General features: G+C 57.0%; 1 protein-coding gene across 5 annotated transcripts in view; it reads right to left on the reverse strand.

The window, feature by feature from the left end:
* The window catches only part of RALGAPB (Ral GTPase activating protein non-catalytic subunit beta), an 88110-nt gene extending 82660 nt beyond the window's left edge, over nt 1-5450 (reverse strand). For 2 of the 5 annotated variants that reach the window (XM_068167307.1, XM_068167306.1), the window contains exon 1: nt 4375-4688. In XM_068167307.1, the coding sequence (XP_068023408.1) occupies nt 4375-4515 (141 nt within the window). In that variant the 5' untranslated portion in view covers nt 4516-4688. Of the gene's footprint in view, nt 1-4374; nt 4691-5273 lie in introns of those variants that run through there. The other 3 variants (XM_068167308.1, XM_068167305.1, XM_068167304.1) reach the window with 3 other exon arrangements.
* Between the last annotated feature and the right edge of the window lie 10844 nt (nt 5451-16294).

The following is a 16294-nucleotide window of genomic DNA, read 5'->3' on the forward strand; positions in this document are numbered from 1 at the left end:
AGAAGGCAAAGAGGGCTGGCAGGGGAGAAAAGCAAAGTGCTGAACAGCCACAGCTTGGATCAGCTCAAGCTGGCACCCAGAGCCAGACACTGGAAGTCCATCCCACAGGGAATGGTTTGAGTGCTTCTCTCGGCCCAAAATCAAACAAGAAGCCAGGCCTGGCGATACACCTTGCTATTGATAAGCTCCATTTAAAGAGGTCTGCTATCCAGCTGACTCCCTGAGCATTTCTTTACACCCAAAACCTGCACAAAAAGCCTGGTGGATCCCTTCAAGGGAAGATGAAAGGCAAGGCAGCAAGATCTTGGTCTTCCAAACTTGTCTCTTTCTGGTTTAAGGCAACCATCAGGTGAGCTCATCTGATAGCCACAGCCCACAGGAGCACATCCTCTCCATTCTTCAGGCATTCTCTCTCCTCTGGGGCTGAGGCAGGGGCAATGCTCCTGGCACTGCAGTCCCAAAGCCCTCAGCCTCAGAGCAAACCATCAATGCCAACACAATAGCTCTGGGGACACAGAAGCCACAGCAAAACCAAAGGACAAAAAAGACAAAGCCCAACCCACCCACCCAAAAGCAAGACAGCCTGCCCCCCCAGCCCTCAGCAGGGCCTTCAGGCCACAGGCTTCCCCACTGCTACCTTCTCCTCATGCATCCTGCACCCCATCCTCCCCTTTCTGTCCCATCTGAGCATTGTGTCTGGAGTGGAAGAGGCAGGGACAGAAGTGAAGCATCACTCACTTTGCAAGATTTCTCTTTCCTCAAGCCCACAGCACTGCCTCCAGCTCCAGAGCAGTGCCCTGGCTCCCTTCCAGCTGCTCTCAAGGGCAGAGGCACTCATTCTCCCTGCCTCCCACCTGACAGCCAAGTTCATGACACTCATGAGCCCCATGTGAGGGGCACTGGTCTAAACAAAGGGATGCCAGCTGATAAGGCAGTGTGTACTGCACTGCACCTCACTGCACCCCAGCTGAAGGGCTCAGCAGCTCATGGCAGAACTTACCCACGTGCTGAGAGCTGCAGGCATGCTTGCTGTGGCTGCCCTGACTCCAGAGCCAGGTTCTGAAGTCACAGCACAAGAACACTGCAGGCAGCACCTCTGCAGGAGCCTTCTCTCCCAGACAGCAGAAGCTCTCAGAGGGCAGATTCCCAAAGCCCTCACTGCACAAGGGCAAGGGAACACACAGCCACCTGCCCTCATGCCATGCTGAAGCAAAGATGCAAGGTCTGCTGGGTGGCCTTTCCACAGCCCTGAGCAGGGCAGCACTTCTGGCAGACAGGATGGAGGGAACAGGCCGTGTTCAGAGGGGTGCAGCAGCAGGGCAGGGTCACCACACACAGCCTGCCCTGATCAGATGTGTGTCCTGGCAGTATTCAAGAGCTCCTTGGGGCCTGCCATAAGAGACACTTCTGTCTTATCAATACCCAGGGACCACTGAAACAAGTCCCTGCTTCAGAGAGAGAATCCTTTGGAGGTGGCATTCCCCAGGGCATTGATCTACTGGACACCAACACCTTGCAGCAGTAAGCTTTGGTTTTCAAGGACTGGAAGTTACTTTCCATTTTAGACTCCAACTGCAATTTGAACTGGCAGGTGGTGCCCACTGGTAGGGCTGGGGGGCAGGCAAACCCACCTCTAACTGCACACCAGCTGAACAGGGCTGGAGTCTTCCACTCTGCATCCATCACCATGTGCTGCCTGGCAGGCTCCCACTGGCAGCTCTGTGACCTGCTTTGGGCAGAGGCACCTCCTTCCTCACAGCAAGGCTCCCCCCTCAGCAGAGGCTGCCCCTGTCACACTACTCAAACAGCAACAGCACACTGGGGGCAGAAAGGGGGAGATGTGGCTGCCCCAGCACACAAGCAGCACACCCTGGATTTCACTGCTGGTTGTGCTATGCTCTTGCATTCCAGCTCACTGGCCCAAATAACATCTCCTGTTTCATGCAGCTGAATAGTCCTACTTCACATAAACATCTTAGTGAGGTGCAGATCACTAGGGATGCCCAGAGTGACAGGCAACCTATTTAAGAGGAGGAGTGGGAAGAATAAATAAAGGCCTGAAGTTGCTCAAGCAGTTTCACACACTCTAAAGTTTAGAAGAAGGTCAACATTTGTGTTCCTGGAGGCTGCACAAAATGAAACATCCCCAGACCTCCAGACAGAAAGATCTGGAAAGAAACTGTCAGCATTAACCCTGGCAGAACCACTGAGAGGTGGGGAATGCAAGTATTTACCATCCACTAGGAAGCTGAGCACAATTCCCTGGTGTGGCAAACATTGTGGCTGTCCATATGTCCCCACCAGATGAATCTTGGCTGAGGAATTTTAGTGGTTTTTACCACACAGGCCACTGGACCTGGATGTCCAAGCATTTAAGATCAAATATCCTCAGTTCAGAAGCACTACAGCAGTTGGTGAGCATGAAGAACTCCACAAAGAGAGATACTTAGGTTCCGTTTCCAGCTCTTCAAGGACTTCATATGAACAGCTACAGCCAAAACGTTTAGACTCCCAGATAGGTAAAGCTAGACAGTGAGAATCCCCTAACAACAGACCCACAGGCTGCAGGGACCCTGCAGGGACATGCAGCAGCTCAGAGCCTCAAGGGGAGGAGGACACACTGGAGTGTGTGCAGGGGGCAGACTGGAGAAGCAGCACTGGTGCAGGAAGCAGCTCCTCAGTGTGTGCTGAGCACAGGAGTGCTGGAGGCAAAGGTTGAGCCCCTGACAGCAGCAGCTCTGTGTGCACAATGAGGGCCTGCCTGCAGCACACAAGGATGCAAAGCACAAAGACAAGCTCCACCAGCAATGGATGCTTCCTGGGGCTTATCAGAACCAAACACAGCATAGAGGCATCTGTTATCCATAGATCAGATGCAAACACCATCAGCAGAGAGATGCCCAAGGAAGGATGAAGACCTAATGAAGGCAGAGAAGCACCAGCATGAAGTCCTGGGGATGATCAGAGGGCTGGAGCACCTCTCCTACGAGGACAGACTGAAGGAGTTGGGGCTGTTCAGTCTGCAGAAGAGAAGGCTCCCAGGTGACCTCATTGTGGCCTTCCAGTATCTGAAGGGGCTACAGGAAGGTTGGGGAAGGACTGCTCAGGATCTCAGGGAGTGATAGGACTAGGGGGAATGGAATGAAGCTGGAGGTGGGGAGATTCAGGCTGGAGGTGAGGAGGAAGTTCTTCCCCATGAGAGTGGTGAAGCCCTGGGATGGGTTGTCCAGGGAGGTGGTTGGGGCCCTGTCCCTGGAGGTGTTTAAGGCCAGGCTGGATGAGGCTCTGGCCAGGCTGATCTAGTGTGGGGTGTCCCTGCCCATGGCAGGGGGGTTGGAACTAGATGATCCTTGTGGTCCCTTCCAACCCTGACTGATACTGTGATACTATGTTACATGCAAGTATCTGACAGGACCCAAGCCACTCAAGCCCTGCCACCAGTCCTGACAGCTGCTCTCCAGAGGCGACAGGTACTGCCAGGAAGCCATCTTGCCACTTGTCTCCAGGCCAGAGGGGTTCAGAAGCAACCCCTCAAGCCAGCTGAGGCCTGTGACACTTTGAGCATGGACAAAAGTCATGTGCCCACTTGGGACACTGCTGCACCTCTGCCCTCCAAGCTTCTGCAGGAGGTAGCAACTCAGATCTTGCCAACTCAGCACCTCTCACAGGAAGGCCAGCAGGACAGAAGCACAGACCCTTGCAGGCAGCTCAGCTTTGGAGCCCACCGGCTGGGGAGGCTCTGCCTCAAGCACACAGCATGTGTAAAGGCCACCAGGCTGCAAATAAACAGGGCAACAGTTAAAGAGAAGACCTCTCTGAGAGAGGCTCAGAGAAACACCACCAGATGGCTGGCACTCTGTTAAAGACTCAGTGGAGAGGTATGGCAGGATCCCTGTGAGATGACAACAGTCCAGATTTAAGGAGGAAAGAGATCAGGCAGAGGGAAAAGCAGGAACTCAACCATTCTTTCCCAGGCCATTCAGTCACAGCATCACTGAGAAGAAGAGAAGATAATGACAGGTCCCCTACCCAGGGAGGATGACTTTGTCCAGTTCTATCAGCTAACAGACATCTCAGACAGGGAAGGCCTCAAACACAAGGTCCCATTTAAGCTGCAGGGCTGGGATCTCAGTGTCCCCAGCACTCCTGCTCACTGACCTGAGAGACCCCACCACCATTCCAGACCACCAGAGCACCACTGGCCACCAGCCTTCCCGAAGCAGGAGGCAGGGCACCTGCCCCAGAGCTGCCTGCCTCAAAGCTGCAGCACCAGAAGATCAGCAGAGCCCTAAGCAACAGCACCCTCAGTGCTGTGTGGTTTGGTTCTGCTTTCCATCTTCATTGCCCAGGCATCAGGGCTGCTTTGATGCTCACCATCATTCTTGTTTTTAAAAGCAAGGTTGAGAAAATTCCTTTCCAGGCAGATGTTTGGAGACCTTGAGGAGCTCCCACATCCCCCACTGGTGTCAGCAGCTGCACAAACAGCACTCCCCTGCCCCGACAGAGAGTACCCATCTGTACTCGAGGGTGGGTTTTCACGTTTGCACTTCTTCTTCCTCTGTCCAGCTCCTTGTGCAGCTCTACAAACTGCAGCCAGGAAGGGCTCTCCTGCAGCTGATGGCTGCCTTCACCCGGGGACGCAGCCTTGCTGTGCCTCCGCTGTCACTCAGCACTTCCCAAAAGCGATCTGCCCACAGGCCCCGGAGAGCAAACGAGACCAAGCACAAGCACGGGAAAGCACACTCACGGCCAAGCCCAGGAGGTCTGCAGCCAGGGACTCAACGCGCCACCAGATCGTTTGTCACAAAGTCTGCAGGGCAGCAGCCACAGAAACTTTTCCCCGCTCAGGGCCGCGCTCCTGCCCGCGGGAGCCGGCACACGGGGAGCAGGCAGCGCACCGCCTGCGGCCGACACCGCACACCTGCTTCGGGGACCCGAGACGCGGCTCAGCACCACTGCCTGGGGCCAGGGCACAGGCCCGGGAGGACCGCGAGCCGGTGCGAGGAGGCCCCCCGCGGCCCTCTCCCGTCCGCCCTGCGGCTGCCCCGCGGCACCGGCCGGCCCTCCAGCACCGCCGCGCCACCCCGCCCCGCGGCAAGCGCGCCCGCCGCCCGCTCCGGCCGCGCCCACAGGACCGGCTCCGCGGCGGGCACCGCGGAGGGCAGCGCGGCCGAGGCTCCCGGGCGGTGCCCCGGCCGCCACAGGCCCCGCCGGCGGCAGGAGCGGGCCGGGCGCGGGGCAGCGCTGCCGCGGGAGGGCCCGTGCCGCCTCACCTGCGCCGAAGGGCCCGGCGGGCATGTCGGAGCAGGGCCGGCCGCTGCGCCCTCAGGCCGCCGGCTTCATAGTGGCCGCAGCGGCCGAGGCGACACGGTGGAGACGCCACTCCGCGCTGCCCCGCTCAGCTCGGCCCCGCTCCCCGCGGCCGCTTCCGGCAGCGCCACAAAGCGCACGGCGGGCGGCCAGGCCTTCCGCACACTGCGCATGCGCACGGCCCCGACGCCCTATAGCCCAGGCCCCGCCGCCGCTGGCGCCAAATAAATCGCGGGAGACGCTGCGCGCGTGCGCGGAACGCGCGCCTGCTCTTAAAGCGCCCCGAGCCGCCCCGAGGCTCCGCGCCGCAGCCAGCAGGGGCTCGTTGGCCTTCCCCTGCCTTCCGTGCGGGGCTGCTCTGCACACAGCACCTGCGGCTCCCGTCCCCAGCTGCTGCCGTCGCCGTGAGACAGAGCCGGGACTAGTCCGGGCTGAGCCCTTGCAAGCAGGGAGCTGAGAGTGGGCAGCCAGCGCCTTTTCTACTGCTGACAGGTCCAAGGAGACTGAAGGTCTGTGCGGTGCTCGGGCAGCCCGGCTGGCCCTTCCCCGTGCTCGGGCCCTGCTGCTGCCTGACGCCCCCTTAGCTGCAGCCAGGGCCAGCTAGTGGGGAAATGAAAGTAAGGAGCAGCAGCGCTGTGTGCCCTTTTTGAGGGCTGTGGGCAATGCCTCCCTGTCCCACCCTGCTCTCATTCGCTGTCTCTCCTGTCCCTCGGTGTTCAGCTTTCTGTGGACTCTGGAAGGACCGAGCCCCTGCGTTAGGAGCCACCTGTGTTCTAACAGCCAGGAGCAAAGGCAGCGCTGGGCACCGCGGGAGCTGTGCCCGCAGCCAGGCGCCGTTTCGCACGGCATGGCCAGCTGCAAGGGCAGCAGGTTCCGCCCGGCAGCGGGCATGGCTGCGGCAGCATCGCCCCTGCTGTGTGTCCCCATGGAAGCACATCGCCTTCACCTTGCCTGCCATGTCTCTGACCTCGCCGCTCCCTCGCCGGCTGCTCTGCAGGCCCCTTCGGCAGCATCCACCTGCGCAGCTCCATTGTCAGGGCGGCCGGAAAGCATCAGCCCAAACAGCAGCCTACACAAGAGATGTTTGCTGCCTCCTGCGTCCACTGAAGCAACCCTTGTGTCACGGTGCAAACTGCAGCGAGACCTCTTGTCCTGTGCACCCTCTGAGCAGCAGGCTGCTGAGGACAAGCTGAGCTCTCCAGTAAGGATTTGCCCCTCTGCTTCTACAGTCAATCTGTTCCACCTGTTTGTTCTGCACCCTGGGAGGGCTGGCAGGGCACAGCCTTTTGTGGCACCATGAAGCTCTAGTGCCCAATAACTACATAAAAAGGGGCTCAGGAGGGAGTGAGCTGCTGGGGTGGTAGGCTCAGCAAGGATGGAGGAGGCTGAGTGGAAAGGGAGCTCAGTGCACGAGCAGAGGCCCAGAGAGCTGATGTCCACACATACAGGGACATGATGCAACTAAACCTGTGCTGAGCTGGCTTGCAGGTCTCAAACCATCTCCTGAGCCCCTCTTTCTCTTGGCCCTTTGCCTGCTATATGAGAGGTGCAAAGGCTCTTCCAGTCTCCTGTGCTGAAGCTTGTCAGTGGCAGAGGAAGGGAACTTGGAGCTTGCTGGCAGCAGGCCATGACAAGCCACCTTTCTGCTCCTGTCCTTCGTGGTTCCTATCTGTGGTTTTCAAATCTACTGTGCATGGGCTCAGAGCTGCCTGTGTGCTGCCTCCCCAGCTGGGTGAAGTTTGCCCTGCTTGGGATCTCAGTGTTTTATCACTGGCTTCATGCACCTTACTGTTGTCAGTCACAGAATGACAGACAGACAGACATGGTTTTCTAGATAAATGCTTTTGTCTCCACACACTGCACTCTTCCAAGCCCCACTTGTAAGTGTGCTGGGAGGGAAGTGGGTTAGAGGTGTCTGCAGAGAACAGGAAGGAGAGGCTGCTAAGTGTTGCCTTCTCTGTGCTGCAGAGCTGCTGCAGAGCTCTACCACAGCTCTGTCACAGAATCACTGTGGTTGGAAAAGACCTTCAAGATCATCAAGGCTAACTGTTAGCTAACGGTACCAGGACCACTCCTACCCCAAACCCTTGAGCACCCTGCCTGGATGGCTTTTAAATACATCCAGGGCTGGGGATTCAGCCACTGCCCTGGGCAGCCTGTTCCAGTCTTTGAGAACCTTTCAGAGAAGTGTTTCCTGCTGTCCAACCTAAACCTCCCCTGCTGCAACTTGAGGCCTATCAGCTGTCCTATCACAAGATACTTGTGAGGGAAGACCAACCCCCAGCTCCCTGCAGCCTCCTCTCAGGGAGCTGCAGAGAGCAATGAGGTCTCCCTCAGCCTCCTCTTCACCAGACTGAACACCCCCAGCTCCCTCAGCTGCTCCTCCCCAGCCCTCGTCTCCAGACCCTGCCCCAGCTTGGTTGCCCTTCTCTGGCCCTGCTCCAGCCCTCAGTGTCTCTCTTATACTCTGGCACCCAAAACTGAACCCAGGCCTCAAGCTGTGGCCTCCCCAGTGCCCAGCAGTGGGACAATCACCTCCCTGCTCCTGCTGCCCACCCCAGGGCTGCTCCAGGCCAGGCTGCTGGAGGCCTTCTTGGCCACCTGGGCACCCCCTGGTGTCGCTGCATAGGGGTCAGGGTGGGGACAAGGTGAGGGTCTGTGTGACAAGAGTCAAACACAAGCAGAGCACCTAGAAGGCCAAAGGCGACTGCTGGCTTCCAGCACACAGCTCCTACATTGTGTGCACTGCTCGTGGGGCTGCCTGCAGCTGGCTAAGGAGCTTGCCTCAAGATTCCCATGGCTCAGGGACAGCTTTGCTATGGTTTCTTGTCAAGTGACTCCAGGAGGCCTCCCATCTTATCTTGCAGTTTCTCATTCCCACTCAGTCTGTCCAGGGAGTGTCCAGATTCCCATGGGAGCACGGAGATGTTTTCTCACCAGAGCTCTTCCGAGGGTTCACAGATGCACCACAGCCCCCCAGCCCCTGGCTCACCTCCAGCTGCTGGCACCCCTTCTGCTGGGCAGTTTCCAGCCCCTGTGCCCCAAGCCTGGAGCCTTCCTGGGGTGGTTGTGCCCCAAGTGCAGGACCCAGCCCTTGGCCTCAGCTGATGGATCCAGCCTGGCCAGGTCCCTCTGCAGAGCCTCCCTGCCCTCCAGCAGATCAGCACTGCCACACAACTCGGTGTTGAGAGCCAGCTTACTGAGGGTGCTCTCTGTATTTGTTCATCCAGATCATTGCTAAAGATGTTAAGCACAAGTGGTGAGCCCTGGGGCTCCCCACCTGTGCCCAGCCACCAGCTGGCTCTCCCTCCATTCCCCAGCACTCTCTGGGCCTGGCCATCCCCCAGTGCTTTCCCCAGCAGTGCCCACCCAGGCCTAGGGCAGCAGTTGTGTCCTGAGGATGCTGAGGGGAGCAGTGCTGAAGGCTCTGTGGCAGTGCAGGCAGAGAACATCCCCAGCCTGTCCCTCACCCCCTGACAGGTCACCTTGGCATGGAAGGAGATGAGGTTTGTTAAGCAGGACCTGCCCTGGCAGCAGGACCAACCCATGCTGGCTGGCCCTGCTCACCTGACTGTCTGCAAATGCTGAGTGTGGCACTCAGGATGATTTGTTCCATGATGTGTTACCTGCACTTGTGGATGAAAAGAGCTAAGGGCTCCCTCTCCAAAGCCAAGACACAGCAGGACTGCTTCCAGTACTTCCCATGTTGAACCTTGCTGGGCATCGAGGGGCCACCCTCCCAGGTGCTGCCCACGGGGCACAGGCCTGGCCCAGCTCTGTGCCACGGCAGAGCCCAACACAGTTTGGGCTGCTCACAGCCCTGGCCACAGGATGCAGTCTCTGAGCTGTTTGGTTAGTGCTGGTGGCAGGATCCTAGCATGGAATGCAGAGGGGAGCAGAGTGCAGGTGTGCCCAGCTGGCACAGCCATGGGCAGCCTTCAGAGAACCATGGAGTCACAGAGTGGTTTTGGTTGGAAGGGACCTCTGCAGGGCAGCCAGCCCAGCCCACTGCAGTCAGCAGGGACATCCTCTGCTAGGTCAGACTGGAGCTGCTGAGCACTGAGCCACTTGCTGTGGGAGTTACAGGTGGGATGAGTGCCTCTGGGACTTAGGTGCTGAGGGGGCAGAGGGTCTGGAGGAGGAAAACAGCAGCAGCACTGCCCAGCCATCGGTAATCAGAGAGGCAAAGGGGTCCCTGGAGGCAGCCCAGCACAGCCCATTTCCACACCAACCAAGCTGTGAAGTTTGGCAGACACTGGAAGAAAGGCTGGCACTGCAGCTGCTGCATGCCTGGCACCTCAGGGCAGCAGCCTCCGGTCAAACACTTCAGGTGCTCAGGAGCTATCTTGTCTGGCAGCTGAGGACCCTGTCCCTCACCTGAGGGTCAGGGTGACAAAGGTCCACAGGGCTCTGCAAGGCCCTCAGGGAGCCTTTCCCCTCGGCATGGAAGTTCAGGCATGCTTTGAGAGCACCACTGGTCCCTGTGCTGGGGAGGGCAGTGGGGAGCCTGCTTCTGTCCCTGTGGAGGAGCCAGGAGGCAGTACAGGATGGGTGCATTCAGCCCACAGCCAGGCAGCTGTGGCAGCTGCTCTGTCACCTGCTGGCCTGGGAAGTCCCTGGCAGTTATCCCAGCTCAGTGGAGGTGTGGGGGCCACACTGCCCTTGGGAGCAGAGTGATGAGTGAGCCCCTCCAGGGATGGGGAGAAGCAGGAGGAGTCCCCACCCTCAGCAAACTCCCCCTGTGCACTGAGTGCAGCCTTTGTGGTCTGAGGTGCAGCTGCCCTGGCTGACCCCAAACTGCTGCAGCCTGCAGGCCATGGCTGGCCTGGGCTTCTCCCAGCAGAGCCAGGACAGTGTTCCACCCTGTCTGATTTACAACACACCTAACTCACTGCTGCTTCCCCTGTCTCTCAACATGCAAATACAAACACACAGAGGTATCTGGAGCTCACAGCTGCTGTGTCTGGTTTGGTCCATGAGCTCTGGTGAAGATGCTGATCTTGGGGAAATGTCAGGGCCCCAGCAGCTGGGGTTTATTCTCCACTGCTCTGTGTGGTTCTGTAGAAGTGGTGCCAGGCAGTAGCACACACAGCTGGCATCATACAGTTCCAGTTCCTGGCTATTCTCACCCAGAGGCAAGTCTTGAGGTGCACACCAAAGCCTTCCCTCCTCCTGCACTATCCACCAGGTACACCCAGGTCCAGGCAAAAGCAGCCCCATGAGCCCCAAAAGCAGCTTTGCCTTGGCTCAAGCCAGGAGCAGCTGTTTTCCCCAACATAATCTCATCTGCACCACAGGGACTTCATCTTCCTACAGAGCAGAGACACTGATGGAGCAGAGGCAGCTGGGCTGGTGGATCCCCTGGTGTTAATTAACCACCCAGGCACAGCCCACAGGCTCTGCACCCAGGCCCTGAGCCTGCCTCAGCCATTTCATTTTTGTACTATTCCACTGATTTGTGCTTCCAACAGGGGCTGCATCTCCACCCCCTGGGGCAATTTGTTCCAGGTGTAGAGGACCCCCTCCAAGTGAAAGCAAACTGTGGCCTGCACTCTGCTGCCAAGAGATCCCGAAAGGTGCACTGGAGATACCACTTGTGACACAGCCACTTGGCTGCCCCTGGCTTGTCATGTCCAGCAGGGCAGCACACAGTGGCAGTGTGACCTTGCCCAGCCCATGTGCATTCTGTACTGGCCAAACAGGGCTGGCAAAGGGGGAACAAATCTTGCCAGACTCCAGCTGCAGCCTGATGGCACCGGGCTGCTTGGTGCCCCAGAGCCACACATTCCTGTGCTTCTGATGGGCCAGGCCACTGCCCCCACACAGGACAGCAGACTTGGTGGTCCCTCTGCTCCAGCTGGCTGGAGGCAAGGCCCCTCTGGATCTGCAGGGTACCTGTTGCCTGCAGGTGGGTCTGGCCAGCTGGGACTCGGCCTCCAGGGTTATGACTCACGCTCTCTACCCACCTCGGGGGCTGCCCACTGGGAACTGGCACAGGATCTTTCCTGGAGGGCCTCCCTCTGGGATTGTTTTACCCTGCAGTTCAGGCACCTGTGTTTGTAAGACTGGAATAAGTTTGCTGTTCCATTTCCTCAGCTCTTCCCCATGGCTGCACAGGAGAAAGCCCAAGGAGCCTTGTGGCTGAGGTGGGGAGTGGCCCCTGTGCTCCCGTGGGCCAGTATCTGATACACCTCACCCAGCAGCTCCAGCCAGCTGCCCAGTGGGTTTCCAGCAACAGATACAGCAGCCTGGGGGAAGGGACACTACCTGCATATTGACAAAGGCAAGCAGCCATGGCACCCCCCTTGGTGCCTCATCATCTTTCCAGCTAAACAATGCTAAGTGTTGGCTTACAGTGGGGGTGTGATCAGTACCCACTTGTGCCACCTGGCTCCAGTACCTCTGAGCTCATCTGGGTCTCAGTGGTGCATGCAGGTCACCCAGCTCAGCAAAAGCAGCTCCTGCCCAGCTAGTTCCACCAGGTTCTGAGCACCTCTCTTGGTGGTTGGCCACTTGCCTGGGCAGTGCAGGGCACTGTCTCTGAAGGGATACTTTTCCTCACACTCAGCAGGAGCTGCCCCAGAGGGACAGTGCTTCTTCTGCAAGACCCCTGCCAGTGCCCACTTCCCTAGCTATTGTTGCCAGCTGCCTGGCCTCTCCCCGTGGAGGTGCAAGCCGTGGGCTCCACTACCCCAGCAGCAGGGCAGCCAGACAGCCACTGGGCTTCCTGCCAGCTGTGGCATTTGCTTCTCTCAGCTCACCTTGGGACAGAGGTCGAGTGGTCACCTCCAGTTCTTCTGCCTGTGATGTCCCTGCAGGACCTGCTCTCTTTTGGTATTTCATCATGTCCTCTTGACATGAAACATGCACTGCTGGAGTGCCTGTGGGGACTGGAACAGCAGGAGCAGATGGAACAAAGGAGGCTCTGTGCAAGTAAGCTCAAAGCCTTGGAGTGCACTTTAAAGACAATGTACCATCCAAGCCCTGACCTTGCAGCTAAGGAAGTAGAAACAATCCAGACCAGCCAAGGGAATGTATGTGTGTTAGTGCAGTGCAGCAGCAGCAGTTGTTCTCTTCACCCATACATCATGTCAGTGTTGGAATAAGCTAATGACAGAGCTCTGGTCCTTGTAACTCCCGTGTGTTACATCACTGAGCTTGGGGCAGGTGCATAAGGCCCTCAGATGCTCAAAATAAATGTCTTCAGTAATCACATTGCAGCCTGTGACCAATCTGCTGTGCCAGGTGCCCAGGTGTGCTGGGCCCCATTACCCTTCCTCAGGGGCTGAGGTAACTCCAGGACCCTCTGCAGGGGTTGCAGCAGCTACACCATATCCACCAATGGTTTGCTCTAAGCTGAAAGACCCTCCAAAGACATGGCAACACGAGCAAGCTGGTGGAAGCGCCCCGTGGCTATACCGAGATACCTTGGCTGCTGTCATTCAACAGAGTAGGGATGAAATCCACATCATTAGAAGAGAGTTGGTAGCACCAGAACCTCCCAGCACAGAGCACAGCAGAGTACCACCTCTGAGCCCGTGCCCAGAAGCAACAAACTGCACTAAAGCAATAAGCTGCAGTGGTGAAGCCACCCCCAGCTTCCAAAGCAACTCTAGGAACAGAGAGCAGAGAACTGCACCCAGTGAGCATCCTGCTCACGTCACCACCACAGTGAGCGCTTGGCATGACCCACTCAGCCCCCTTAGAACTGCAGCCCTTTGAGACTCTCCAAGTTCTGTGACTCCCTCACCTGAGTGTCAGTGTAAGGCAGACCCCAAGTAAATGCTGAGCACCAAATAAAGCTCATGCCAGGGGCTAAACTCTAGCAGTTGCTCTATCACCCAATGATCCCTCCCCAGCAGAGAAGCAGTGAGCAAGTTTTAATGACCAGAAAGTCCCCACCTTTAGCAGGTTTGGGCCAGCCCCCATCTTGTAGGGTCCTTGTCAGGGGAGTCCTTGTCAGGGGAGGGGCATCTGACACACAGCACCCAGGAGGATTGGTTCCATAACCTTCCCAGAGACTGCAGGAACACTGATTGGCCTCTGAGCTCCTGCATCCTCCTTGAAGCCTGTCCCACAGGTGGGGGTGCCATCAGCCTTCTTCTTCTGGGACATCTCCAAATCTCCATGTTCCATGACTTCTCAAAGATTATGGAGGGTGGCCTCACCATGCCACCAGCTCTGAAGCCCCTTGGGTGGGTGGCGGCTGGGCCTGTTGAGTTCTGGGGGCCAAGCTCCTTGGGGCAGCTTTAGGCTATGCCTTTAAAATTCAGCTGCAGATCTTGAGCAGGGAAGTAGAAAACTGTAAACAATTCACTCTTGGGTGTAAAAAGGAAAACCAAAGATTACTCTGAACAGATTCATTGGGCAGTTGTTCCATAACATCTTTCACATTTCACTTCCATTCCCATTCCTTTTCTTTTCTCCTGTGGTCTTGGCTGTTCTGCTTCGCTCAGGGAGATAAATAACTGCTCCTGGCTGGCCTTGGAGACAAGAACTAACATCTCTTCTTCTCACCAACTCTTTTCTTCTGTTACGGGGGGGAGGAGACTTGGGGGGAGGGGGGGGGGGGAGGAGCAGCTTCCCTGCTCTCTGGGAACCCAGAGGGAGTACAGGGGGGTTCTATGTTATTTTCTGACTGTAAGCTATTGTAACTCCTGCATATTTTGTGCATATTCATTGCATTCCATTCTGGAGTGTAGTTCTTGCTTGTAAATACAGCTTCATTTGCTTCAACTGAGTTAGTTGGGCTTAGTCAATGGGAATGGGAAACTCCAACCCACCACACTCCTGTAGCAGCTCCCACACCAACACTTCCTTCACTGACAGTGGGGCTGGGTTTGCATACCCCTGGGGTTTTGTTCCCAACAGTGCTGGCAAAGACAGAGGTGGAGAAAGCAGTGAGAGCCTCCTGCCCTCTCAGCACGGGTGGTGGCTCAGCATCTCTCCTGTTTAATAGCAGGACAATGTTTCCCTTCTGGTCCTGCTTGCTGTTTACTGCCCTGGAGAGCCCTTTCTTGCAGCTTTTGACATCTCTGGCCAATTTCAATTCAAGCTTTTGCTCTATAACTGTGTCTCTTGGCAATGTAGTTCTCAACAGGTGTCTGTCCTCTTTTCCATCTCTGGTGCATTTCCCTCTTGGTTTCAAGCAGGCCCAGAAGGTCACAGTTAAGCCAGGGAGGTCTCCTGCTCCCACTCCTTCCCTTCCCTTTAAAGGGCATGAACTGGTTTAGTGTTTCCAAGAGAGCACTTTGTAGAGCCCCCAGCACTCGCTGGCTCTTCCACAGAAACTTCCCACAGAAGCCCCCAGCTGAGCTCTGGGTGAGCTGGAGTTTGCTCTTCTGAAGTCTAAAACCTTGGTCTCAGTGCCAGCCTTCAGCATGCTCAGCAGGATCCCACACTCCAGAACCTTGTGATCAGGGCAGCCAAGGCTGTCACTAACCAAGGCATTGCCCAGTAGCTTCCCTTGCCTGGTGAGTAGCAGGCCCAGCAGTGCCTCGTTCCTGGTTGGCACCTCCAACATTTGCTGGCTCTGCCTGTTTCTTCCCTCAATCCCTGCAGCTGCAAGCTTAGAGGAGAACACTGCCTGTGCTCTTGATCCCTTAACCATCTCAAGGCTCTTGGACTTACAGCGACTTCTTCACTGCCTATGTAACAAAGCAACAATGGATAATAAGGTGAGAGCCATCCCAGGGGAGGAAGCTTTCTTCTAACACCCTTGGGCCAGGCTCCAGGGAGGCAGCAGCAGTGCCCCCCAGTCCTATAGTCCATGGATCCACAGTGCTGGGCCTTGAATCCACAGCTCAGTAAACCTGGGCATGCCTTTCACCCAGCCAGCCAGGGTTAGGGACTCTCCACTCCTGGTCACTCCTGGTTCCAGACTAGAAGCCCCTTCAGCAAGCTCTGGAAGAGAGGTGGTATCAAGCCTTCTCCCCTTGCACCTGTAGTGATGATGCCACCAATGTACAGCAGATGTTCAGGGGCATCCCTCTGGGTCTGTCCACAACAAATGGCAGAGCTGTGCCTCCACCAGTGGGACAGTCAACCACAGAATGTTAGGGGCTGCAAGGGACCTCTGGAGATCTTTCAGCCAAAGCAGGGTCACCCAGAGCAGCATCCAGGAAAGCTTTGAATGACCCCAGAGAAGGAGACTGCACAACCTTTCTGCTCCAATATTCTGCTGGACTATAGGAGTGGGGGGACAGGTGTAAGGTGTCCCCTAATGCTATCAGGGTACAAAGGGAGGGACATGTGGTCATGGTGTTTATCTGCTCAGTGACAGCTGTGTGCTGGCCCCAGCTGGCCAGGAAGCAGCTGGATGTCCATGGAAAGAGTGCAAAACCTCCTGCTCTGCTTTGCTTGCTTCAGCTTCACTTCTGCTTAGACTCCTCCCAGTGGACCATGAGGCCACTGCAGGGCACTGCTGCTGCCTCCCCGGAGCCTGGCCCAATGTTTGTGCCCAGTGCCTTGTCCTGTGTGTTGGTGGATTGATTGATGTGCTGTGGATTGACTCCAAGTGTACTGGGCACCTTCCACATGAAAGCAAACTGTGGCCTACACCCTGCTGCCTCAGCAGCTGAGACAAATGAACTGGCAACCAGCTGCAGCACAGCCCCTGGGCCCCAGTTTGCCCTGGAGCTCCAGCCCATCTGCTGTGGCAATGCTCAGCGGTAGAGAGCCTTTGTCAGGTGACAGGAGGGGCTTCACACTGCCCACAGGGGTGAGCAAGCCTTCCTGATCACTGCTTGGCTCCCCAGCCAGCAAGTCAGCTCAAGGATGGAACCAGAGCACCTGATGGTGCAGCACTGCCACCAGAACACCAGCTGGGCACACTGGAGTAACCTCACAAATGGAGGGCTTTGTAGCCATCCTCTCCTTAGCTCAGGTCCCTTCTCATGGCTGTTACCTGGCAGTCTAGACTCACCAGTTAACCCTTCCATCACATGTGTCTCAACAGCTTGATAAGATAAGGAGAGGTAAGGAA

Source organism: Melanerpes formicivorus, unplaced genomic scaffold, assembly GCF_026170545.1.
Source record: "Melanerpes formicivorus ecotype bairdi unplaced genomic scaffold, bMelFor1.0.p_v2 SCAF_115, whole genome shotgun sequence".
In the NCBI taxonomy this organism is placed as follows: domain Eukaryota; kingdom Metazoa; phylum Chordata; class Aves; order Piciformes; family Picidae; genus Melanerpes; species Melanerpes formicivorus.